General features: G+C 40.0%; 1 protein-coding gene across 3 annotated transcripts in view; it reads right to left on the reverse strand.

The window, feature by feature from the left end:
• LMO1 (LIM domain only 1) overlaps positions 1 to 20331 on the reverse strand; it is a 130285-nt gene extending 109954 nt beyond the window's left edge. Inside the window, exon 1 of one of the 3 annotated variants that reach the window (XM_087950924.1) lies at positions 20116 to 20331. In XM_087950924.1, the coding sequence (XP_087807050.1) occupies positions 20116 to 20137 (22 nt within the window). In that variant the 5' untranslated portion in view covers positions 20138 to 20331. Of the gene's footprint in view, positions 1 to 11756; positions 12369 to 20115 lie in introns of those variants that run through there. The other 2 variants (XM_087950925.1, XM_026668151.2) reach the window with 2 other exon arrangements.
• Between the last annotated feature and the right edge of the window lie 6669 nt (positions 20332 to 27000).

Here is a 27000-nt window from a genome sequence, read left to right on the forward strand (position 1 = left end):
CTCCAGCAATCCTACTTTGCAATGTGAGAAATCTATACACATTTAGTGCAAGAACATCATAGGCATATCACCTAGAGCAGTGATGGCTAACCTTTTTGGCACCTAGTGCCCAAAGCACACACATCCTCAAAATGCAATACGCGCACGTCCCCCATGCATGCGCCCACCCTGTGCATGCGCCCTGCCCCCACATGCATGTGTATGTTCCCCAACCCTGCATGCCCCACCCTCATGCATGCACAGCAGAGACCCAAAGACCAGCTGGCTGGCGGGAGGCGCGCACGCGCGCGTGGCAAAGCTGAGCTGTGGTGACAGTTCACATGCCCATAGAGCGGGCTCTGCATGCCTGAGGTTCGCCATCACAGATCTAGAGCTCTCAGAGGACAGAGAGAACATAAATTAAATAAATCGATCTACCCAAAATTATCTCCGCCTCATCTCCATAGACAGCCCCACTCAGATATCCTCTTTTGGCAACTATTAACATTCACTACCTTGAGTTGTTTATAAAGATAATAAAAGTGGGATGCAAAAAAATAAATCTTTGAAGTGTACTTCAAACCTAAAGGTAGGCACAACTGGCTGCACAAATCCATGCAACCATCATTCTGCCAAACTCTGCCTGTATTTTACCCTATTTTATCAAACTAATTATAATAGAAAAAGAATACAAGCATGCAACAGTACAATGCAACTTCAAAATAAATGATAGTAAAGGAAAAAGAAGACAAGATGAATGTCATTGGGATTGTGTGAATTGTCCCTGGAGTATCTACAACAAATGGTTTTTCTTTTTTTTAAGCCAACAGACATGGTTCTCGTAAAGGTTGGCTTCATGCAAGACAAAACACTAGTAGAAGAAAGCTTACAAACCCCAAAGCCAAAAAGGTCAACAGTTTTGTCACCTGTGTTGCAATTTGCAAGCTTGCCATGCAGGCTTTATAAAGAGGGTAACAAGATAAAATTTAAAAAAAGGTTTCATTTAAGTATACCCAATACATCAGCCACTTTGTTTAGCATGGCATTAGTTCTCTCCAACACTGGAAAAATCTTTCATCTGGGCTTAACAGTTGAAGCAGGAAATCTACATGAGTATTTTACAATACAGATGTTACAGTTTTTCAAGTTTAAACCATTCCATTCTGCCTTCCATCACCCTTTCATCATATTTCTTTCAACAGCCAATCAGCAATCCATAGTCCGTACATGTGTTTAATCTTCACTGGATAATTTTCAAGGTTCACTTTATCCCTTAAAGTTTTTATTATTATTATTATTATTAAAGGCTCTGAATGACTCTTTCCGAGAACCTTGATCCACCTTGCATGCCCAGCCAAGTGAAGTGAGGTGGTGACAAAACAGAGGGTAGGACTTCTTGGTGGCTGGGCTTCATTTACAGAATGCTTTCCAGAAGGATGCCAACAGAAGGCCTATTGTGGGGTCTCTCTGGAACTGCCAGCTTATTTCTCTTTTCTCGAGCGTTTTACAGTCTGATATTTTAAACATGTAATGTGAAGATCATGGTTTTCATATCTACGTAGCCTTTTATTATTTCCTGCGCTACATAAAATCCCCATCATTGTTTTCAACTGTAGATTTGAATGTTTTTACTTAACTCTTATCTGCAGCGAGACTTCTGGGTGGGTGGCAAGCATAACAACATTATTTCAGCCAACTTAATGCAGCAATCAGTGTGTGTGTGTGTGTGTGTGTGTGTGTGTTATATATGCATGCGCAGATGGACACTAAGATAAAAAAGAAAGGCACCATCATTCATGCACCCTTCCTCCCAGAACAAAATAGGTTAAAAACAGGTTCACCACTACAGTAAGGACTGTATTCTTACTTTCTATTTAAATCGCCTTCTCTGTACTTGGATCTCAGGCAAGCAAGTTAATTCTAGGGGAAGAGTCAAAAACAGAAGGCTAGAAGAAAGAACCTACTCCATGTAACTCACTGAGATGAAGTCTGGGCAAAAAAAACAACAACCGATAGACTCCAACTTTAAATGGAAAAAAGGAATAGAGCAAGTGAAGTATTGCACATAAGGGTGGTTAAAGTCTTTATTCGAGTCTTTTTTTCCCCAGGAGACCCAGCAAATCTTGAAATATGGAGATTTGCATTTACATGTATTAGAAGCATTAATGTGACATTTCTTTTTAGGGAAGAGGGGGAAAGAAAGAGAAAAGCCTAGCTCCCTCTCCCCACATCCCCTTTGTTGCTGTACATGGCAAAATAGCAAGTGAATGTTTGCTTTGATCCCAGCGCATAAAGGGTGAAGCTTTTAGGCAAGGAGCGGCAGGTGATCTCAGCTCTTCTACAAGTCCTAATGCTCCTAAAAGCCACTCTTCCAGTTTCTGTAATTGGGCATCAGTAGTTAATGTAGTATTGACTGCATTACATGCTCCTGTGCATCCTCTCTCTCACTAATGCCAATTGCATCACCTTGTACATTTACCATATTGCTTAGCCAATAGCTGTTAAAAGCAACTCAAATCATGAATCATATAGGAAATTTTCAGCAAGACACGGCATCCAAAGGAGACAATTTACAGTTGAGTTAATCTGGGTACATTAGCGAGACATGGATTCAGGAAGACAGACCAATTTATGTTACTTTAGTTTTACCCTTTATTGCTTTGTATAGTCAAATGAATGGAAGGGCACAGTGTAAAAAAGAATAAAAAAAAGGAGAGAAAAGACAGAAAGGATTCTTTTTCAGAAAGGGTCTCTATTCTGCACAAATAAGCCAAAAGGTGTAAAATTGATGCCATAGTCTCCTACAGGATTCATTTCCAGAGACGTGTATTTATAAAAAGCTTTTTATTGCCATAAAGGTTCATTTTTAAAAAAAAAAAAAAAAAGTTTAAAAATTGGATTCCTCTTATGAATGGTCAACTATAAATATATTATGTAATTAAATCAGAGGCTAGTGATCAAGCAAGATCTTTTTGTCTCTCAGTACTTAGGCAAGTTTTGGCAGCCATATCTCTGCTCGTTCAGAGCCCTTCAACCCATATATATATCAAAATACATAATTCAAATGATCAGTTCCCCTACTAAATTAAGGAAGCAAAGCAAAATACCTGTTGCGATCCTTAAAAATAGACAACCTGGTTAAACTTTCTGCTTATTTTGAAGACCAGAAAACTACAGCCTAGAACAATGACTGAGAAGCATTGAGAGGGATCCAATTTTTACTCCAGCAATAACTCATGATAACTAAGAACAACTGGAGCAACCATTAGAACCCAAACGTTCTGATAGGCATACCGGCAAATGTAATTTCACTTCCTCATCTGTCCACTATTTTCTACCTAAAGGCTTAACTGGAGATGGTGGGTGGATCTGAAAAATGACTCCATGGTGTCTCCATGGTGCTCCAAAGCTGGTTAGGTGCTATGGGACTTTTTCCTATTATCAGTAAATCTGCCATATCAGAAAAGCAATGGTTTTTTAGAAAAGACTAGCCAATACATCTTGGCTAAAGGTGTCTTTGCCTCTAAGGCCCAACTGTGAGATTAATTCGGCCTGTTTCCATTGACTTTTCGCACAGCCTTTGTGTTTAAGCCTGGGGCCCTAGGGATAGGTTAGAGCTTGTTTCCTGGTTGAATAGGTAATAGATTAGATCATGACCAGCTGCAGTATGCCTTTATTTTTGTTTTTGATTATGTATTTTGCACTTTTAGACCACTTGGAGTCACATAAAATGGACACAGGATGGACACAGTTGCGTAAGTCAGGCAAATACGTAAACTCTGCCCATTGGCATTTAACAATAATAATCTGAATTTAATAGATCCATCTTAATATAGTGATTAAGACACCAGGCTAGAAACCAGGAGACTGTGAGTCCTTGTCCCACCATAGGCACCAAACCAGACCTTGGGTAAGTGACATTGTCAGCCCTAAGAAGGAAGCAATGAAAACTACTTGTAAAAAAAAAATCTTGCCAAGAAAATTACAAGACCTTCTCCAGAGAGTTGCCAAGGGTCAACACTGACTTGAAGGCACAAAAAAAAAAAAAAATCTGAATTTGGCCTCTCAAAGATTTCCAATAAGTTAATATAAATAAATTGAAACCATATAGAAATACAGAATTAAACTAATTGCTATGTTTTATAGGTCATTCTAAGGAACTGTACAATGGAAACAAGAATTTTGTCCAGCATTTTTTCCAAAAAGATGATAGCTTGTCACTAGACTCCTGCCATGAGTTCATGACATAGTGCATATTTCTTGGTGTATTCAATTTTGTTATTTACATTGAATACCATTAGTTAAAAATTAGCAAGTGAAACACTTGGGCTGCAGCCTGGAATCCACTCACAGACAACCCCAATAGCTTTAATTGTTAAATGATTCAAAGATTTTGGTTTTATTGGACATGCAAGGCTTGGAGGAGTTACCCAGAATGTCCTTCTCTCACAGTCATGACAATAGAAAGCAAATGGGCCCTTAAAAATAATCCACAATGCAGGCGCTTCAGCTCTACGAAAGGCCCATTTAATAAGATCCCAATTTGTCTTTAAAAATATCTTGGAGCTCCCTTGAAATGACTGAATGCCGGACTATGGCCTAAACAAAATTGATCAATTTAAACAGCTATGGTAAAGCTACAGCCATTGGCACCGTCATTAACAATTTAAAGCATGGCTGCCTTTATCTTCCTTCCCAGTTACACACTCATTATACTTGCTTTTATTTATTAGAAATCAAGTCTGCTACAATACGTTTCCTTTTTTTTAAAAAAAAAAAATCCAAATTGAAACCAGCTTTTCAAGATTACCGCTCTTGATTATTTCGTGAAAAAGGACACAACAGTTGCTTGCATATTTGTGATTCAGTTCTCTTTTCTAAGCATATAGTAATTTTTTAAAATCAATATACTACAACATTAAGCATGAGTCCACCAAGTGACTTCCTTTTTAGGATTTGATCTTTCAATGCTGTGCAGAGGTTTTGGGTTTTTAAAAAAATATATCTTAAAATAATTGACTAGATCTTTATTTGACCCTGCATTAAGCCACTTGCAGAAAAGATATTTACAAGGCATAATGGGAGGGGGACAGCAGGCAAGGAAGAATAGTAACATTAACCACTAAAAATCTTAAGAGATATTTGCAAATTGGAACATCAAATGGTAAATAAGGCTATGAATATATTCACATTTCAGCAAGCTGTTCTCAGGATAACTATCCAAAATACATTTATATGCTTTACATATTGAGCTATTTTTATTAGCAGTTGCGCCAATTAGTCATTGATTTTAAATGTAAATGCTACGTGGAACTAAGAGCAGTTTCTTTCATTTATACCCTTTGTTCAGTTTATATGCCATCTGATCAAGTATCCCACTCGAAGCAGTCTTCAAAATCGATTATCAGCCGAATGCATTAGCTTTGATATGTACAAATCAGGCTTGTCTACAAAATATTTTAAACTGTTCTTTAAGAGCATAATGTAATATTAAGTTTATATCTGGACTGGAGATCCCAACTTCAGAATCCTTCTCTGGAAGAAAAGTTGACGTATAGAATTGAGAAAGTTATGTCTTTTAAGCAAAGTTTGTTTACAGGATTGTTGGGAAGCCAAAAAAAAAAAAAAACTTCCTGACTTCTTAAAGGGAAAACAGGGCAACAAAATTATGAGAAAACAAGTATCCTTCCCAAGCTTAATCTTATTTATGTGGCAAAGTATCAACTGGATGTTATAAAAAACAGCCCAGTAGCCATCACATTTACAAAGCATAGCTACCTCTGAACCTGAGATGTGAAGAACTAAAATGCTTCCCAAATGAAATCAATTAATCCTCCAACCGTGATAAATTCCTTAACCATTTGAGAGACAGATATTTCAGACTCTCTGACCCTTTATCACCAGACCTAATGGACTACTTTATTAATAATGTACTGCTCTTAAAAGGAACATTTTTTGAAGATTGTGTCGTTCCAGTGTTTTGCAAGAGCTGCTACAGTGCAGAGATTGATATTTTATCATCTCTCATGAGTACAGCATGAAAATAGAATGCCAGTCTGTAGAAAGATAAAATCTGTATTCCTATGGTTTCACTAACCCTTTCCCCAACAAATACAAGTCCAAACTGGGCAGTTTTTATACAGCCACACTCAAAACAGCAAAATATTAAGAAGGAATACAGATGTTTATTTCCCAGAAAAGGTCTAGGCATTGATTGTATTTGCAAACATTGCCACACGTAAGGTTTATGCCATTCTGAAACAGCAATTCCTCCCAAATTCCTGCTAATTTCAATTAACTCTAACCACAGTCAATTACAGACTCAAAGTTACCACCTTAAAGTAAAGATAAGCTGTCTTCCTAGTATCTTTATAACAGCAGTTTTTTGTATGAGTCAGGCACATTATAAGTTTTGGGTATCCTAAACTAACATAGAAATATTCCCATATTTAAAGAAGGTGGGAAACGAGAAATATCAACTTGCTTAAGTATACAGATAGTAAATATGGATTTTGGGATCCAAATCCTGGAGAATAAAGAAATGAACTAATCAATGGAAAGAAGAGAGTCTTTGCAGTCACAAAATGTCCCATCATAGTTGCCTTATTTCCTTTTTAAAAAATGGATAAAATGGATTGGCAAAAGTAGCAATTAAATTTGATATCAATCATATCATTTGGGTATGAATTTGTTTATTACATTTTTTTATTTACAAACTTTCTGTTCACCAAGAAACAATACCCACAATAACTACCAGAATAGCTTTTTATGGGAACCATTAAGACAGATGTTATTAATTATAAAGAACCAATACATGTTCGGATATTGAATCTCCATCATCTTTATTCTTTCATCTTACAAAGTTTTTAACCAAGAATGTGATAGTTAATATCATCAATTTGATATGCTTTGTTTTTCTAAATGTCACAATGCTTGTCTAAGCGCTACCTATGGCAATCAGTAGAGTGAAGATTTTTATTGACTTTTTCATCACGTTTTGCCAAATCTTCTATGTATTCCTACTTACCTTTACTACTTTTCAATTGCTATCATCAATAATCAATCCAGTTAATAAACTTTCAAATAAAGTACCTTTACTCTTCCTCATGGACTGTATAGTTTTCTGGAACAGCTGCATTATACAGTCCCTTGGCAGCAATAGTTTCCTCATCCAATTTATATTTTGCCACATGTAATTAAAGATTAGTTTTCATCTGTTATCTCCTGGAAGCATGTCCATTTCAAAACAAGAGGGCTTATCATAGGGAGATTGAAAGCACTCTGACTGCAATATATATAATTATTTGTTCAATCATTTCATTGTATGCATGCTACACATGCATTTTTTAAGATGGAGAGTACTTAAAATGACATTTTAGAACAATTCCCTTGTTCATCTTCATGCATTCACCATTAAGATGAAAAGTATCAACCTCTTTGTCCTACCTCACCTCTTGTCTATTAAGTGCTTTCTTAAATAAGCTAATGGTGTCTCCCATCAAGTGGATTATACCTTCTTGATCAATTTACCAACAAAATTTTGACTTGTTATATTATTACAGAAATCTATGCAACACTAAGTGCCTAAAGCTCTTTAAAAGATTCCGATTGTCCCCATCACTGTAATGGAATTATCTTTCATCTCTTCAGAATCTGTAGTATAAATAAACTTTGATAATTAATCTGCTACATATATTCAAAATATCTTCCCAAAAGCTTTAATTTCTGTAACCATCTTTCTTTTTTTACATAATTTCCTCTGTTTCTCTATTTTTCAGTGTTCCCATTGTATAGCACTCTTTCTCTCAAAATAATGTTGAAATAAATGCGAGAAAGAATCCAATTTCCTCCTAAACCACTTCCATTTTCTTGCAGAACTGTATGAACCATTTATGCATGATCATTGTACTCATTTTTATGTGAATACATCCAAGTGGGTTGAATAAATAAATGTTGAATAGACATTACAACAACTCGATTTTATTTAAGTAAAGTACTTTTACAAGGATGCCTAAATAACACCATGATTTTTTTTCTAAATTCTCAAAATGAAATAAATCAGAAGCATCAACATAATAATAACACATAGGTTGAGAATTCAGTTGAATGAATTTTAAAATGAAATATAAGATTTGTGTACCCAGCATCTACTGATATTTTGCATAAGGCTTTTATTTTAATTAGTTATATTTCAGCTGCAGATATTCTCCAGAACTTTCAAAACTGAGTCTCTATTTTTTTAAACAGTTCAATTTTGATATACCGTATACTCATTTGTTCAGTATTATTTATCAAATTATTGCTACTTCATTTTCATTTTCATTTTGATCTACTACATTTGATCCACTAGCTTCATTTGTGATCTACTAGCTAATTCCCTCCTTTCTATATGCTTCCATTTAAGCCTGGATCAGCCAAATTTAAGATTTCATTCCAAGAATTTTAGTATATACTTTCCCCCCTCATTATTCAGCACTAAATATAATAGAGATTATCTACTTACTGTATAAGTTGCAAATTCAGGTAATTTGCTAGAAATGGTTTCCCCAATTTATGCAGAATGCCCAGAATATTTGTTATTTTAACCTCTCTTTCTCTCACCAGATCTGCTTAAAACATGAAAGTTTGTCAATTGTTAATATGCTGGGGATGGGGATGGAAAAAAAGAGATTAATTTATTCAGACTTTTCTTGTTTGCTGAAAATATTTAGGATAAGTTAATTTCCCTAAATTTCTCCATGTAGTCCATTTTATTTTGCTTTATGTAATAAATCTAGCAGACAAATACTATTGATTTCAGTGAGTTCTACATGAACATAACAACTCTCTCTTTGATCTTTCCATGAAGCATCTTCTTACTTTAGCACCAAGCTCTGCCTCAAATGTGCAACACTTTCAACTAAGTGTGAACTAAAAAGGACAAGTAACCACTAGCATCAAATGTTTATTTTCCTTTGAGTTCTGGAGGGGGTCAAAAAAAAAAAAAAGGAAACCAGCAGTTAGTGTGTGCCAACAAAATAAGCAAGGGCAGTCTGCCATATATTTCTTATCCATACTGTATGTACATTAATTTCTGATTGTAAACAAGCTTCTCTGTAAAGTTCGCAAGGAAACTTTCTTCCCAGTTTAGGATAGCAAAGAGCACAATGCCGCACAGCATTAATAACCATCCATTCAAGACTCATCTAAGGCATAACTTTACAATTACTTTATGCAGTGATTTTTTAAAATTTGTTTGCCACCTTTTCAAATATAGCCTTTTGCCACAAACTATTTGTTTCAGCAACCTAAAATTCCTCTGAGAATTTTGACTGCTGTTACGTTATTTTCCATTAGAGCCATTCACCCAGTGTAACCTCCAGGCAAAAAGATGTGCAGGGTTTTGGTAGCACTTTGAAAACCTGCCACACCTTTTTGACAAAATGTGATTTTTTAAAAAAAATGCATATCACTTTATTTGTCAGCATGCTTAGTATGAGACACTATTTGCAAAACCCTTAGAAACAGCTTTTTATCTCCAACCTGAACTGTGCCAAAGACTTTTTTTTTTGTCCCAAAACAATTCTTTGCCACTTTTATATATAGTCTAATAATCTACTGATGACTCAGAAGAGGCTACTAGAATAGTTAATTCTGGACAACTTATTTTTTAATCTCTGGTACATGATTGGAAAGGTTTTTTTTTTTAAAAAAAAACAACACAACCAAATATTTGGATATGGTGTAGAACCGGAGTTAATTCAGAATTCTACATTGTAACTTTCACTCACCTATCAGATTATCTGTCCAAGTTAAGATCTTTTGAGATAGTAACATTATCTTAAACATTTTAAAATACAGCCAGAATGGTAAACTAAGGTAGATTCAATGCAAACTGTGCTATAAGGTCACAAAACCTAATGCAAAATTCTGTTTCAGTTTGTTGCAGGCAAACTGGGCTGTTATTATGATGTTCAGTAAATTAAATTATGGAAGTTTATACTTTTAACTTACCCAAATAACAGATTTTTAAGGATTACATATCGACACCTGCATATAAAATTTAAATATTTTTGTAAATATATGCAAAACATCTGCCACTTTTAAACAAACATGGAAAAATCCATTTTTGGACAGAATACCTGGGTATTATTCTAGCTAAGCAAAACCCTGGGTTAACTAAGCATTTTGGAAAAGGGTATTAAATAAAACACCTAATCAGTGTTGTGAGCAATACATTATTTTAGTTACACAGAAATAGTCTGGTAGCACCTTTCCTGACTAACAATTATTATTAAAAGGCATTTTCATGAACTGCAGCCTACCTCAACAAATGTATTATGCCTTTTAATAAAATGTATTGGTCAGAAAAGATTCTCTTGATTTTGGCTACCATAAGCAAACTGTGTCCTGCTCCTACAATATCTCAAATACTGGTAATATAGTCACCACAGAAAAAAGTTCCACTGAGCACTTACTTTCTTGAATAGCAGCATTAAAAAAAAAAAAAACACCAGTATCTTAAGTAAGCTGGAAGGGGGGGAGGGAGAATAATGTTGATTTTCACCCTGAATAACTCAGAATTTCCCATACTTTCTTCCCTAGGTCCACTTCTCTACCTCACCCACAAAGCCTTCACTAAACTAGGCATTTTGGCTTATGCATTCCAGCTATGATTTAAAAAAAAAAAACAGGAAAGACAACATGTTTAAATGGCATCCCTACGTACAGATCTGGCACCTGACTGCAGTGCACAGTATGTCCTGGGTGGATTTTGAGAAATGAAGAGAAAGGAATGAGGGGGATGGGGTGGTGGTGGTGGGGGAAAAGGGACATTTGAACTCCCACGTTATAGTACAAAAGTTTCACTGGTCACTTCTCTGTACACATTTGTGTACTCTAGCCTGAAACTTGACAAATGTTCCGCTTTCTAGTCTAAACCCTTCACTTTCCTGTAGCTGTAGAAGAAACAGTATGCAAAACTTGGCTAGCCAGCCACCGTCTTTTTCCTAGACAACCTTCCCAAACTGTACCTTAAGTTGCCTGCTGGGGGGGACGGGGGACGGACGGGGGACTGTCCATTTATTACAGCAGCAACGCTAGTCTTCGAACCTTCCCTCTGTTAAGTCTATGCGCTCATTCTTGATCGCCAGTTTGAATGTATTCTCTACAAATAAATCTGAAAATATTTTTAGGTTTGTTTTTGTTCAAATAGCCAAAACTTCCCAAACTTATATCATTCACTAAAGGGAAAACAAAAACGAAGAAGGAAAAGCCCAACAAACGTCTTCCCTGCCTCCAGCGATCAGATTCGACACTTATTTTCAGGAAGCATTTAACAAGTCACGCCGTTCGTTGTCGTGGTGTTTATAACTACGAACAGAGAGAGAAAAAGACAGAATGTCTGGACACTCTCTAGTCTCTGCTCTGGCATTGGGAAAGGAAAGGACGATTTGTTTTAACCCTACCTTGGTGGCGGCAGCAATAGCAAGGGAGGGGTGGGATCCTGTTTACTAAGGAAATCCCTCCCCCCCCACACCCGGTCCCCGCTTTTAGAATTAAGCCGTTCCTAACTTACGGGCTCCCCCAGCGCTAGAATCTAAAGTTAAAACGGCTGGTCTGCTTTGCTTTGCTTTGCTTTGCCTCACCCAAAAAGCAGACGAGGAAACCTGGTGTTACCATCCAAACAGAGAAACAAAAATGAATGGAAGGGAAGAAAACGCTGCACCCTTCAGGTTCTTTCCACCAACGGCGCAGAAGTGGAGGCGCCGAGCAGCGCTCCCGGAATCTCAGCTCACCTACCGTCCTCCTTGTCCAGCACCATCATCTCAGGGGGTCCCAGGAAGCCTGGGTGCAGATGCGCCGTCTCCAATAGCCTCGGCTCAGTGGGGAAAAGATTGGGTCGAGTAGTCTGTGTGAGCGCGCCTAGAGCAGACACTGGGGCTCAGCTGATTGTCCTTTAGCAGCGAGAGAGCTCTAATTATCCAGTTGTCCAGCTTTTAACCTAGATTGCACTCGCTTAGAATTACCTTCAGAAATGAAGCACTTTGCAGATACAAAAGCAGTCTCACCTACTTTTGTACCTCGGAATTGTAAGGAACTAAAACTGCAATTTAGGAGAGAGAAAGAGGGGGGGGGGAACAGGGAGGGAAGATCAGAGCGGTTTCTTTGGTTCTCACCTTCTAAATGGCTCAATTTGCACAGTATAATCTGTTTTAATGTAATTGCATTTGATAGCCCATAACCTTGGCTGTTGCAGCTATACACAGCTTTCAGCCTGACAAAGTGTTTCCCCCCTGAATTTAAGCTGAATCTCAATCTAAAATTACACTCAAAGCGAGGGAGGAGGGGAAAGGAAATATCGGAGCGTAGCTGCTAAGGCTGCCGCTGCCTCTCCATTTGTCTGAGCGTTGCACCTTTGCCGCTGAATAAATGCCCTCCTCTCCCAGGGACCCCCCGCTTATTCTTCTGCCAGGTTTTAATGGAGAATTGAGAGCTTTTCCAGCTCAGCAGCGCCATCTGCAGCTCCAGTTTCGCTATGACTAAAAGTCCCCCATCAAACGAGAGAATTTCTGGTTAACTTTTTGTCTTTTTAGATCGGCTCTACTTTCATTACATTGGACTTACCAGCAATTATATTGACTGCCTCTTGAACATCACAGTTCACTGTTGGGACAAGAGAAACACACAGGCGCACAAAGAGAGACGCAACTGAATATTTGCACATTTCAATCTGCATTATGCATATTGGACATTTTTCTCTCCATTTCGGACTTTTAAACAGCTGCCAACATTCAACAAATTACTGCTGACATCAACTTTTCTACATCAGGCAAATATCCATGTATGATCTGAGTCTCATCCTTTTTTTTTCCAAAAGTTGACCAAACTCTCTCTCTCTCTCTCTCTCTCCCTCTCTCTCTCTCTCTCTCTCTCTCCCTCCTTCTCTCTTTCTCTCTCTGTATCTATCAAAATAAAATGCAGGTTACAGAAATTAATTTCAGCCAAATAAAACCCCAATAACAACAGCAATGAGAAAATCAGAAGGAAAATCACGGTGAAAAGATTTTATTGCTTTAGCTATAGAGGTCAATCTTTTATTGTGTGTTTACTGTATAGTCATAACCTGACTCATTTCTATTTCTTTCACCTTTCTAAAATAATACTCCGGTTCTGATATTTTGACACTGCAGTATATATGAAAAGCATTTTCACACATGCTTGCTTTAATCAAATGCCTGACCTTTTGGATGAAGAGTTAATAAGGCAGACTGAGATTTAGGATGCTCAGAACTTTTGTTGCAGTATCCCTTGATATTAAGAGGCTGGAGGTATTTCTTCTGTAATTGAATTACTCCACCAGTCCAAGCTATGTCAGCTAGTCCTGCAGAGGACATCAATGTCTAAAGTGAAATACTTGCTTGTCCACAAAAATTTATAGAAAGAGAAGGAGGGAGGGAGATTTGGATTTCTATTTCCAAAATTAAGGATTACACTTACAGAATGAGATAATTAAATACTCAGAATAAGTTTCTGCTGCTTGCTTAATCCAGGAAAACACCTCATCCCAGTTTTCAAGATACTTTTTCCCTCTACTTTACAATGGATACCAGGGTAGTCTTTCAAAAGCATGATAGCAAGCTCAAGTCGGATATGCTTAATACCTATTTTAATTAGATTCCTTATCCTTAACTCAAATGGCTTTGCCTTCCTCTTTCATTTTTGAACGCTTAATCCTAACAGTCCTTGAACATATTTGATGTCAAATGTATCACTTTGCATAGAGAAAGGTTTCATTCAATACTTAAAAACAGGCATTCTCATTTGATCACTCCTATTTGCAAAAGGAGAATTGTGATATGCAGGGAGCAGGATTTTAATACTGTGATCCCTAAAGGATCCTATTTTAGAAGATAGGATTGAATCATTTTCATCAAAGCTGCTATCGTTAATTGTGAATTTGGGGCCTTGGATAACCACATTTTAGGGTATCATATCCTCCAAACAAACATTTGCGGCAACTGTTTAAACTGGTTTTAGCCTCCTAGCTTCATTTGAAGAAATCATGAATGTAAACACAATACATCTCTAATACAATTACATCTCTAATAGCAATTAAACTTCAATTGCTATCAAATTATAAGAATTTGCTGAAAATAAGATCCCACACACTTCTAGCTGGATAATTTTACAAAAATAGCTTTTAATATTTCATTGAAGCAAAGCTTGATGTTTTCTAAGTTTCTCCCACTAATTTAAAGACTATTCAAATATCCATATATTATTTGTATTTACATTTGGGGATATATGAAACTATCTTCCCCATTAGTGCATGATTGCATCAGCAGAAGTTATTCTTGGCGTAACTAAGAACTGCACAAAACTGAACTTTCCAAAAGTTCCACTGATTTTAAAGGAGAAACTAATGCATGCTTAACCATTGTTTTGCATGTAATCAGTGGCACTCAAAAATGTGCTATTTTGATAGGGTGGCAACTCAAATTATTAACCAAAGTACTTGAGTTAAACCAAGCTTTAACATGGATTAATACTATGTTGTTCAGAAGTGAAGGGTGAAACAAGGAGTCAGTCTTTTTTTTTTTTTTAAACAAATACAGCCAACGCTCCAACATGAGGTGTCAGGATCCCAGCTTTGGATTTGGCTTGAAGTTGGTTTGTCCTTTATGCTCATCAAGAGGAATACAATTCAAAGTCTACCTGAGTCTCTCTACACTTTCAATTCTTAGGATTTCCTTACCTTTTAACTATATGTATCAATGGAACTCTTAATATTTGTCCTGGTCAATGTCACCTCCTATTTTGTCAGTCTCCTTACATTGGATGAATTTGGGCAGAGAGAGAAAAAAAAAGCTCCCTTACTGATGTAGCTCAACACTGTTGTTGAACATGTCAGATCGGAGATGTTGAATTTCTCTCTGCTTCACTTTTCATATAGTTAGAACCATTTTCCTGGCCTATCCCTGTACCCTTTGGCTTTAACCTGGATGCTAACACATATAAGCTTTTATTTGAACTAGAAGAAGCGTTTGCCAAGACTAAAGTATCCCATGTGTATCCAGTTTGCCAGTACTGGTGACTTAGGCTTTTATTTATTCATTAGATTTATATTCTGCTTTTCGGTAGGTTCTCAAGTGAATGTATGTATGTGGGTGTTCTCTTCTCCTATTTTTCCCTGTCCTGTGAGTTTAGGCTAAAAGAGAGACGGAGCTTCTGTGGCTGAGAATGGACTAGAACCTACCCAGTCTACCCAATGTGAGTCCAACACTTTAACCACTATGCCACACTGATTCTACCCTTTCTACAAAGTCAGAAATGTAACTGGATTATGGTAACAAAAGAAACTTTTCTAGGAAACTAAGATTCTACAAGTATTATTTGCCTGCCTGCCTGCTTGTTTGTTAATCTATCACATTTGTAAGGCTACCCAACTCCATTGGTGATTCCATTATCTCACCATAGAAAAATATTCAAGAGTTCCTAGGACAGATTGTCCAAGAGTTCTGTAGTCAAATGACCATTTGTGAGGAATGACATTCATACCAATATCAGCAGAACCAACTTTTATTGCAGAATCATTTGAACCCCTTTCTGGTATTCAAATGCACAGGGCATAACTAGATATAGGTAGTCTTTAATCTACAACCATTTGCTTGGCGACTGTTCAAAGTTATGGTGGTGCTGAATGAACGGTGGCTATGACCGGGTCTTCAGAGATCCGGTCATCTCAGCACTCCTGCAGTCACAGTTGCAACCTGGGCACTTGGCAACCCATCCATACTTATGACTGGTTGCAGGGCCTCATAATCACAATTGCCATTTACAACCTTCTCTGCCAGCTTCCCAAAATGTCGATGGGTGGTGGACTTTCTCCCTCTCATGCACCTATCTACAAAGTCTCTCTGCCTATGCTGCAGTGGTCACTCATTTTCTCTTGCAGACCCTCCCTGTCCATCGCACCGTTGTGTATCCACCCCAACAGCACCTCCTGCACCCTCTCACACTGTCATGCACCCAACCCATGCTGAGCCTCTTCTCCATCTCCTCACGCAGCCACCTCTCTCACCCAGCAGCAGCCATTTACCTGCCTGCCATCTTTGGATTTACAACTTCCTGATGGCTTCCAAACTGACTTTGCTTGTGGGAAGCCAGCAGGAAGTTGCCATCTTAACAACCATGGGATTCAGTCAATGATAGCAATTGCTAAAAGCAATGCAGTCACACTTTACAGTTGCATCACTTAGCACTGGAAATTCTGGTCCCAACTGTCATCATAAATGGAGGATTACCTGTAATTCATGTATCAGGAGGTAGAAGGAAACTTCTAAAAGAACTTTGAGAGGCCAAGTATGTTCAATGGCCACAGAACCTTGGTTGCCGAAAGGAAACTTAAGAGAAGGGAAAGCACAAGTAAACTTAAATCAGAAAGACCCAGGATCAAGTTCCTGTTTTGCTATGAAGCTCAGTGGATGATTTTGGGCTGGTTGCCAGCCTATCAGATGGCATTTCTGTTAAAGAGATAAAATGTGACAGGACAATGCTATCAATGCTGCCTTGAGCTACTAAAGAAAAGGTAGGTATCCTTGCAATAAATAGTGGGTTATAATTTTACATTTTGCAATGCCATAATTTTTAAATGATTATTTACCAAATCTCTCCACTACCCTTTAGACCTGTATTTCAACAATATTCTGGAAATAACATAGCCACGCCTTTATTTCCAATGTCTCTAATTTAGTAACGCCCAGGGCTGGATCAAGCAGAAAGAGTTGAGAGTGAAGAGGAACCAGCACAAAGATAAAAAATGGGAAAGCAGTATTCTCTCTACCTCTGTCCCTCATTTAAAACAGGTACAAACTCTGTCTTGCTGGAATAACTTCCTTACGAAAAAAATCTAAAAAATGTCCTAGGTACCACTTCAGTTTGTTACGGTGATCCCTACATCCTTCTCATCAGAGGTTTATTCCTTAACTTTTTTTTCTTTGTAAAGTGCATCCCATTCTAATTTCCTCTTTTCCTTCACCACTATCACCATTATTTCCTTTTATGCAGCCATTCATGAGAGCTCCTGGAATGAGGGCTGTTGAGAACTGTCTGGATAATCAATGTTTCTAGTTTCACTTCCTTACACCACCATCTTTCTAGCCCCTGAGCTCCTTATGTTTAATGAGTATGTCTGCAGTACTTGAAAGAACCCAAATAGCCCTATTAGGAAACTCTTTAGATCTCAGCCCTTCCTCGTTGCTCACCTGCTTCCCTTATTGCCTCTATAGAGGCAATATCCTGCTGTTTGACCCGTCAATCAGATTTAAACAGATATAAGCTGGTAGGAACCTTTGGCATGAAAGAAAGAAAAGTAAAACTTAAGACTTGAGGACAGAACATTATCTAGTTTATTTTTAACAGAGTAAAGGGGGAGAAACTTTTTTTTCCCATCTAGTCAAATAAATTTTGTAACATCTTTAACACTACCACAATAATTTGGTGCAGTTCCCACATCAAAATCAAAGCAGATGGAAAGGCAAGTGAAATCCCAGAGGAGCAAAGCAGTAATGAATTAACCTTACTTAATTATACTGACATTACTTAACCTCTTACATCTTTGTCTTTGGGGGAACATACAAAGGGGAGACTTTTAAAAAATTCATACTGGAGTTACTCTGGGGATCCCAGACTCTGTCTTCAATAAGCTTATACAGACATCATTCCCCGATGGTGGAGGCCAAAGTTCTGATGACACAAAGCTGGGGAACATATTTCAATTGCTAACATTTTCAAATCCAACATTTAAATTTTTTGAAAGTGAAAGAGGGGAGAGAACATAGGAACAAATGTACCAGGTTTGTGTCAGCTGAGCTTTTCCCCCGTAAAATGAAGATTCTTTGTGAGCAGAAATGTACATATATAAAAGCATGGAAGCTAGCTGATGAAAAGCTACTTAAATGTCCCGGCTGTAGTAGCACATATTACAAGTGGTTATAAAACCAGTTTTGTTTTAAGCTGTACTTTATCACAGTTAAGAATAGCCAAACAAAAATCCATACCCTGAACTAGTATCCCATTTCCTAAATGTAAAGATCAAATCTGTAGATCACTTTTCACTATCGTCTGCTTTGCTCAAAGATGAATATTTTAAACATAAAACATCACTATGTGTGAGCACGAAAAAGGAAACTAACATGTGTTTTTTTTTAGTGAGTCCTGAAGAGTTGTTTTCTGTGCAAATGTAATAATGTGCAAATTAACAAATGGGTGAGTGAAAAAGTCCACTAGCTACCTGCATTGTTATTTTGAAGAAAATATCTTTTTCTTTTTTTGTTGCAGGAGAAGTATGGAAACAGATAACTCTGTTCCTGCATTCCTTCCATGTGCCAGAACAAAACAGAACATTTATGGAGTACAAAAGAATTTTTACATACTATATAACAACATTTCCAAGATTGCTCCCAAACAACTGAGAGCCAATTCAGTTCTCTGAGAAACAAATCTATATTATATCTGTGTTTTCAAACACCTGTTGTGTTTTGCAGTTTAGGAGTGTGTGTGTGTGTGTGTGTGTTGGGGATATCTCAGCTGTTCCCTGTCACAGAACAAAACAAAGAGACACCCAACACAGATTGTCATCAGATGCCTTGAGAAAGCATTCTGTAAACTTGGGGCCTCTCAGGCACTTCCTTTTCTATTCATAAACCTGAGAAAAAACATAGATTTATCTGATAGTTCCAAAGACACAGTCAAAATACACTTTCTACCGGGGTTCATTCAACTAGTTAACTCACTCAGCTAGCTCAGTTTTGAGCACTTAAAGTTCTCCCAGGGCAACCCTCAAACAAAAACGGCTTTGGACCTCATTAACTGACAGGCTCAGAAAACTGCTGGGTATCCTTGGGAGGAAAGAAGGCAGACAGGACGCACGGAGAACCCAGATCCCGTCCCCAACACCCCCACACACTACTGATTTTAGCTGCGGAAGGTGATTTAATACCTCAACTTTCTCAGCCCCCAACAAAGGCTGCCTCAAGTCATTACCCCAGATTGCCAGAGCCAGGAAGACTGACAGCTGAAACGATCATTTAAGTGGATCCCGTCGCTCTTAAGTTATCCTTCCCTCTCTCACCGTCGTCCCCCCCCCCCTCACGCCACCTCAGCGCTTCCAAAAGCCCGATCTTCTTCCTTCGCGCCTTCTGGAGGCTGCTTTCGGCGGAGCTCCCTCCCAAGCCGATTTCCTTCCCTCCCCAGTAATTGCCTTTTTAATTAGCTTAGTCTTTGAACCCTCGCCTAAAATCCTGCCGTTTCCGCCACCCTCTACCCCTCCCCCCCCAAGTAAGACCCGGTCTCAGATTCGAACAAGTCGTGACAATTTACGGTTCCTTGAAACTTACAGGCAGCTCTTCTCTCCCCCCACCCCCGCCGTCCCTTTACCTCACGCGCCCCATTTGCACACCCAGGGGAGAGCACCTTCTCCCTCATTCCGCCAGAAGACCTCTTTTTTTTTTCTTTTTTTGAGGGGGTGGGAAAGAATAAATCCTTTTCCCTTCAGACGCCAAGCTGTCTTTTGTGAAGGAGTTTAATCATCAAGCCGGCAGCTCTTCCCCTCCTCAATAATAGCCTTTTCTCCCTCTTTGCTTGGAAGAAATGGGGGCGGTTGAGAGGGTGAGAGAGAAAGAGAATACAGGGGGGAATACACGCACACACACTCCCGGAAGAGAGAATAGGCTGGCAGGGAGCGAAGAGACAATCCCGGAACAGAGCGATCTTCAAAGAAAGTCGTCAAAGCGGGTCCGCGGCACGCATTCACACGGACATTTTGGGTCCGGCAGCAAAGAGGGGCTTGCGGGAAGCGCGGGTAAATAAGCCGGTCCTTGGGAAGCTTTGTTGACTTCCGGAGCCGTCCCTTGCAGAGCGAGCGAGCGAGCGAAGCGGCGCATGTGCCCGTCTCCGGCCAGAGCAGGCGGGGAACGCGCTTGGTGTCGCCGCTCAGCCCGGCTCCCCCAGCCGAGACTTGAGGCGGGCTCTTTCCTTTTGCGGCTGCCCGGCAGAGAGGACGCGCCGGCCGGCAGGCAGAGAGCATCGCAGCAGCCCTCCCTTTTCCCGCCCCCCCCCACCTTTCCGCCGCCGCAATCGCGACCCGCCACCTACCGTCCTCCTTGTCCAACACCATTGTGGCGGGGATCGGCTGCCTCCGCCGCTCCGTCGCTGGCTCGCCCTCCAAGCCGCCGGTTGCTGATCCTTCGCTCCGTTAGAAAGGAAGGCTCGGAGCGCGGTGCGGGGGTGGGGGGGGATGGGGTGGGGGGGACGGGGGACGGGAGGGTTGGCGAAGCGGGCCTCGGCTACCGCCGCCTGGCTTATCCTCCCGGTTCCCTCTCTTCTTAGCTTCCCCCCACCCGCCCCCTCTCGCACAGGCAGCCCCTCGCCTCCGGCCGAGCGGGTTACACTTGCCCGACTTTTAAGCTAGACCGCGCTCCGTTAGAATTACCCGAGGAGGCAAATCCCGCCGGGGAGCTGGCTTGGCCGGCGTCTCCCCCCCTCCCCCGACACCCCTTTCCCCTAAAGCGGCAGAGATAGCAGCGACCACCTCCTCGGAGACTCCTATCCTTCTGGCGGGTTGCAACTGAATGCCAGTTTGGAGATGGCACGCACGGAGTAGGGATAGCGCGAAGGAGTGGGGGGAGGCAGGAAGGTAAGGTACGAAATGGGGGCTCAGCTTCTCCCGTTCTTGCCTTTCCCTTAACCTCCGAACAATAGCAACAACGGTGCCCCTTGATCTTAACGCGAGCCCACAGGATCCGTCCTTAAACCCTCTTTTGCGGTTGCTACTGCAGAGGCAGATAAGCTTCTAAAGTGCTTTTCTCTGGATTTGAGTCTAAATCTGAAATTATTATTTATATATATATATATATATAAATAAATATGCTATTTTTAAAAAAATGAAGGAAAGAACAGGATGGGAAGATGCGAAGCTATCACTGAAGCAAATGTGCTTGCCTGCTGCCCTCTCTCTCAATTTATGTGCTTGCACTCTCTCCTGCTGCTGAATAAATGCACACATTTCCCAGGGACCCTCAGATTCCCCTGTTAATTAAATCAATTCATTATGCTCAGATCTGATTAGCAGCCCCCTTCCCCCTCTCTTTGAATCAATTATTCAATACACAAACATAATTGCCTGTGCCAGAGGTGTCTAAGTATTAGCTTATTTAACTCCAAGGACACTAATTACCCCTAGGGCAAGGGAACTTTTCTCATTAATTCTGACAAAACACAAAAGCACAGTTAAAGTGGGTGTGTGAGAGAGGGGGGGAAGGGGGGAGGGAGGGGGGAGAGAAAATCGGGAGGGGGAGCCTTTATTGCTGGAACACGTGCTACTGTGTAAACTATTGTCATTCTGTCTGTGGCATTCACTGACTCCCTAGCTCCCTCCCCTCTACCTTAACTTTCCAGAACTGCAGAGAAAAAGTCGGAGGTGAAGAGAATTTAGAGGGCAGGGTGGGCTTAAGGGTTCACAAGGAATTCTTCTGATTCTTTGGAGGGAGATTTCAGAATTGCTGGTAGCGAGCAAAGCCAAACCGCCTTCTGTGCTTTGCTTCCTAAAAGGTGATGGGATAGAGACGCTGAGAAAATGGCAAACTCACTGATTCCATACCCAGGAGAAACAGGGATTTTGAAAGCTTACACTCTGAAATTCCGGAGGCACTGGTTTCCTATGATTTACCATATATAATGGGTTGGATTTTCCATTAGTAGAAACCAGACGCTAGTTCTGTTCATTTGAAAGGAAGACTAGATACAGCTGACATCAACAATCATAGTCAGCATGTGCATAATGTTCTCCTCCCTCCCCCACTTTCTTTGCCAGACTATTTAAAAGGGTTGACTTGCTGCTTTCCAGGTCCTTTCATGGGTTTCCTTGTGTGGACTTTTAAAATAGAGCTTGTAATTTATTCCTGTACCCCCACCCCACCCCTTTTGTGCCAAATTAGGAGTTTTTACTTGCTATTGTCGGGGGTCCTCAATGTGTGCTGAAGTATAGAAGATACCTTTTTTATTGTTTGTTTCCTTAGGCAATGCATGAGCTGATCCATTAATCCATCTGGCTTTCTGTATCAAGAAGCTAATATTAACTGTGTTCATCCTGAGTTTTAGTTTATCCACCAACACTTCCCACATCTGGTTAAGTTTTCATCCCGCTGGTTCGGGATGGTTCCTCTTGACGGAGCACACTCAAATTATCAACAATTTTGAAAGAGAGGGAGATCACTAACTAAAGCCCTTGTATTTTCGGTGGAGGGTTGGTTTTGTTTTTGGCCTGGTGTCCACAATCCCACATCATTATATTATTCACCCATGGCAGGACTTCCGTAATTAAATGGGTTCATTTGGCCATGCTTTCCATTATCTTTAAAGCACACCTTGTCCGTATCACTTAAAGCCAAGGGGGGAGGGGTGGGGGGAGGGAATCACAGCAAGATAGTTGCCAAGTGAGCTTAACAGAAGTACACTCATTGCTTTTTGCAAGTATAAATATGACTTGGAATACAGCACTGGGTTCCATTAGCTGAGGATGTGTTTCTATGAGCATGAGGATAAAATGTCTTCAGCTTGGTAACACAACAAACTCTGTTAATTTTCTGGTCTTTAATTTTCACTGGATGGCATATACTGTATCCACAGGGACCTGACCTGCTTAACTCAACGAATCACATTTTGAAAGAATACAATTGAGCTGGAGAAATACCAAGGCATGGAGAAATCATTTTGCACTGAGCTCTTTCCCAAGGGGATAACTCTTGTAGAGTTGATCCTACATAGCGGACTTTTCTTTCAACTGCTACAATGATTGATCAATATCTAAAATGGGAGAGAACCTGATTCGATTAAATGTAAATACATGCTATGTGAAACTGTCCTATGCAAAACTGAATCAATAAGCTCTCTTGATGAAAATTCCCTGTTCTGAATAACAGCAGATTTCCCTTCCAAGTTTCTGGAAAAGACCATTCTGAGCTTTGACTGTTTCTGAAACTTTGGTGGGGAAAAAAGATTGTAAGTGACCATGGAGTTATGCCAGGGGTGGGATTCAAAATTTTTAACGACCCGTTCTATGGGCGTGGCTTAGGTGGTGGGCGTGGCTTGGTGGTCATGTCATTGGCTGGGTGTGGCCAACTCAATATCACTCACATCAAAGCATGCATCTCCTCGCCTGGCCTCATGACTGTGGGGATGCTGCAACAGTTGTAAGTGTGAAAAATGGTCATAAGTCACTTTTTTCAGTGCCATTGTAACTTTGAATGGTGACTCCACACAAGCAAAGTACCAGCAAAGGAGGAAAAAAAAACTCCAGAGAAGTTCCAGGGACAGAATGTAATAAGGGTTAACGGAGAGGCAGTTTCTGTAAGCAACACCAGAATGTTTCCTTCCTGCCTTCCTTATAGGATTAGGCCAGTAATTTCTTGTAACAACCGGTTCTCCGAACTGCTTAGAATGTTAACAACTGGTTCTAGCGAATAGGTGCGAACTGGTAGAATTCCACCCCTGAGTTATGCCCTTTTTTCAAATGAGGGCTCAAATTCAATGCCTCGTGGATGAGAAAATTTATGAGAACTATATAGTCTCAGTTGAATAGGATGCAATTAGTTTGGTGATGAATATGAATATTTTACTTAAGAAGTAGATAATCACAGCTAAATTTAAAACTTCCCAAAGAGAGGATGGACTACGAGTATCAAAAAGATAGGAGAAGGTGATTTGTTCTAACAGATTTTGAAAGAAGCAGATTACAGTGTGATATACATAGGGTTTAAACAGGAAAATCAAACTTTTTTAGACTAATGGCCATAGAAAGCATCTGGTCACCAGTACAGAAATTACAACAGGCCAAATCAAGAATAGTAGACAAAAAGTTTAAATTAGCAATAGCAATAACATTTAGATTTATATACTGCTTCTCAGTGCTTTACAGCCCTCTCTATGTGGTTTACAATCTAGGTCCTCATTTTACCAACCTCAGAAGAGGGAATGCGGAGTGCTGAGTCAACCTTGAGCCGGTCAACATCGAACTGCTGGCAGTGAGCAGAATTCGCCTGCAATACTGTATTCTAACCACTGCACTACCATGGCTCTAATTAATCCAATTAAGCATAGTATGGATTATCCCATATTAAAGTGTAAATGTCCTATGGTATGGCTGCTATTTGGGGAGTGGATTTGATGAATCACATATACCGTATTTTTCGCTCCATAAGACACACTTTTCCCCCCAAAAGTGGGTGGAAATGTTTGTGCGTGGGTGCCGGTCCTTTGATGAATAGCAGCCGGGCCAATGCAGTGGGGTCCTTTTACAGTGCTGAACCCTGCCTCTTCTGTCTTCGTCATTGCCCGCCTCTTCTGTCTCTTTTCTGCAGTGCAGGAGTCAATAGGCAGAGCTGGCACATGGGAGAACACCTACCTGTGGTCCTCTCAGGCTCTGTCTAACTTTTTTTGTCTTGTTTTCCTCCTCTAAACCTAGGCACGTCTTATGGTCAGGTGCACCTTAAAGTTCAAAAAATATGGTAAATGCTTCTTTTTGGCAACTGGTTCATATTTATTACTGCTGCAGTGTCCTGGGGCCACGTGATCTCCTTTTGTGACTTTCGGACAAGTAAGGTCAATGGGGAAGCCATCTTCACTTAACAACCATGTTATTAACTACTGCAGTGATTCACTTAATAACTATGGCAAGGATGGTCATAAAATGGGACAAAACTCACCGAGCAACTGTCTTGCTTCACAACAGAAATTCTGGGCTTTTTTCGGGTATTTTCCCCCGTCATTATAGTTGTGCTTTTAAAGTTGTAGCAAGGTTTCAGCAGAATCTCATCTGCTACAAAACAGACAGAAGATATTAGAAACACCAATCAAGCAGAACACAGCAAACTCCAAGACCAATAAACACAGACCAAGACTCCTAACCAATCAGGATGAAGAAAAAAACATTCTGGCACAGCAGTAGGCTAGCCCCAAATTTAAAACAGAAATGGCTGTGAAAGCCTGACTCACAGACGAACACAATACACAAGCCTGATGATGGCAGATGAGATTCTGCCGAAACGTTGCTACAACTTTAAAAGCACAACTATAATGACGTGGGAAATTACCTGAACAAAGCTGAATACCATATGTGTGTGTGTGTGTGTGTGTGTGTGTGTGTACGTGTACGTGTACATGTATATATGTATATATGTATGTATGTATATATGTATATATGTATATATGTATATATGTATATATGTATATATGTATATATATATATGTTTTCTTAAGTTTTCGCGGGTACTTACATGTGTGGTATTCAGCTTTGTTCAGGTATTTTCCCACGTCATTGTAGTTGTGCTGTTAAAGTTGTAGCAACGTTTCGGCAGAATCTCATCTGCCATCATCAGGCTTCTGTATTGTGTTCGTCTGTGAGTCAGACTATCACAGCCGTTTCAGTTTTGTGCGTCAGGCTTGACAGCCATTTTTTGTTTGAATTTGGTGCTGGCTTTCTGCTTTATTTGAATGTTTTTTTCCTAAATAAAGCAGAAATGGCTGCCAAGCCTGACACACAAGATTAAAAAGAACCCAATACACAAGCCTGAGGATGGCAGATGAGATTCTGCCAAAACGTCGCTATAATAAAAGCACAAATATTAAGATGTGGGAAAATACCCGAAGAAACCTAAATTGGTCTCAAAGTGTTCCATGTATAGGTTAGCGATGATGGGTGAGAGGGGTGATCCCATGGGTGCTCCTTCTATCTAAACCAATGCTCTAGACAAATCCGAACACAAACCCAAACTCTGGCTCAGATATGTAGATGACACTTTCGTAATTTGGCCACACGGGAAAGAAAAACTGGACAAATTCCTCACACATCTTAACAACCTACACCCCAAAATACAATTCACCATGGAAACAGAAACCAACAACCAACTTCCCTTCCTGGACATCCTAATTTACAAAAAAACCCAATGGCTCCCTAGGACACACCATCTACCAGAAAAAAACAACCGCTACCTAAATGCATAATCCTATCACCACCCTGCACAGATCAACTCCATAGCCAAGACCCTCATCTCCAGAACCAAACGCCTAGCTGACAAAGACCACCTGAGAACAGAATTACACACTCTCACAAATGTATTAATTTCCAATGGATTCCAAAGAAGCACAATTACCAACCTAATCCTAAAGGAGACACCCCCAGAAACCGAGACACAGAATAGGACAACGGTATCGCCCTCCTCCCCTACACCAATGGCACCACAGATAAAATCAGCAAAATTCTCCACAAACACAATATCAGGACAGCCTTCGGCACTGACCAAAAAATAGCCAACATCCTAAGAAACCCCAAAGATAAGATCCAGCTAGAAAACCAAGGAGTTTATGAAATACCATCAACAATTGCCCAGCCACATATATTGGACAAACCAACCGGTGAATAAATACACGTATCGCAGAATACAAAATGCAGTCAGAAGAGAAGAAAATATTTCCTCCCTCTTCCAGCACCTTAAAGCCATAGGACATGAAATTAATTTTGAAGGAACCAAATTAATATCCAACACTGAACACTCCAGCAAGAGAATAATCAGGGAAGCCATCGAGATAGAGAAACACCCCCATAACATGAATAGACGAGACGATACCTCCCGCCTACCAGACATCTGGAAGCTAGCCCTCACCAACAAACGAGTCCCAGCCATGAAAACCAACACCAGACCCAAAACAACACGGGACACCATCGCCAATCCCCCTCATCAGATCCAGGCCGAAGCCCATCCTATAAACGAAGGACAACCACCATCTAAAAACCAGACCACGGCTGCCTCGCCAGCTGTCACACAACCCGACCCCAAAACCAAACAAGCTGACACACGCCAAGAACACAGACCCAGACCCCAAACTCGAAGCCAGACTAAAACCCAGAATGCTACTTCACATACACCTGCTCAGGATATCACATCAGAAAACTCAGGAAATTACACCACAAGAACTCAAGAAGTT

The sequence above is a fragment of the Notechis scutatus genome, chromosome 1, assembly GCF_049901735.1.
Source record: "Notechis scutatus isolate UNSWTSFEM ecotype Mainland chromosome 1, rNotScu1.2, whole genome shotgun sequence".
Lineage (NCBI taxonomy): Eukaryota > Metazoa > Chordata > Lepidosauria > Squamata > Elapidae > Notechis > Notechis scutatus.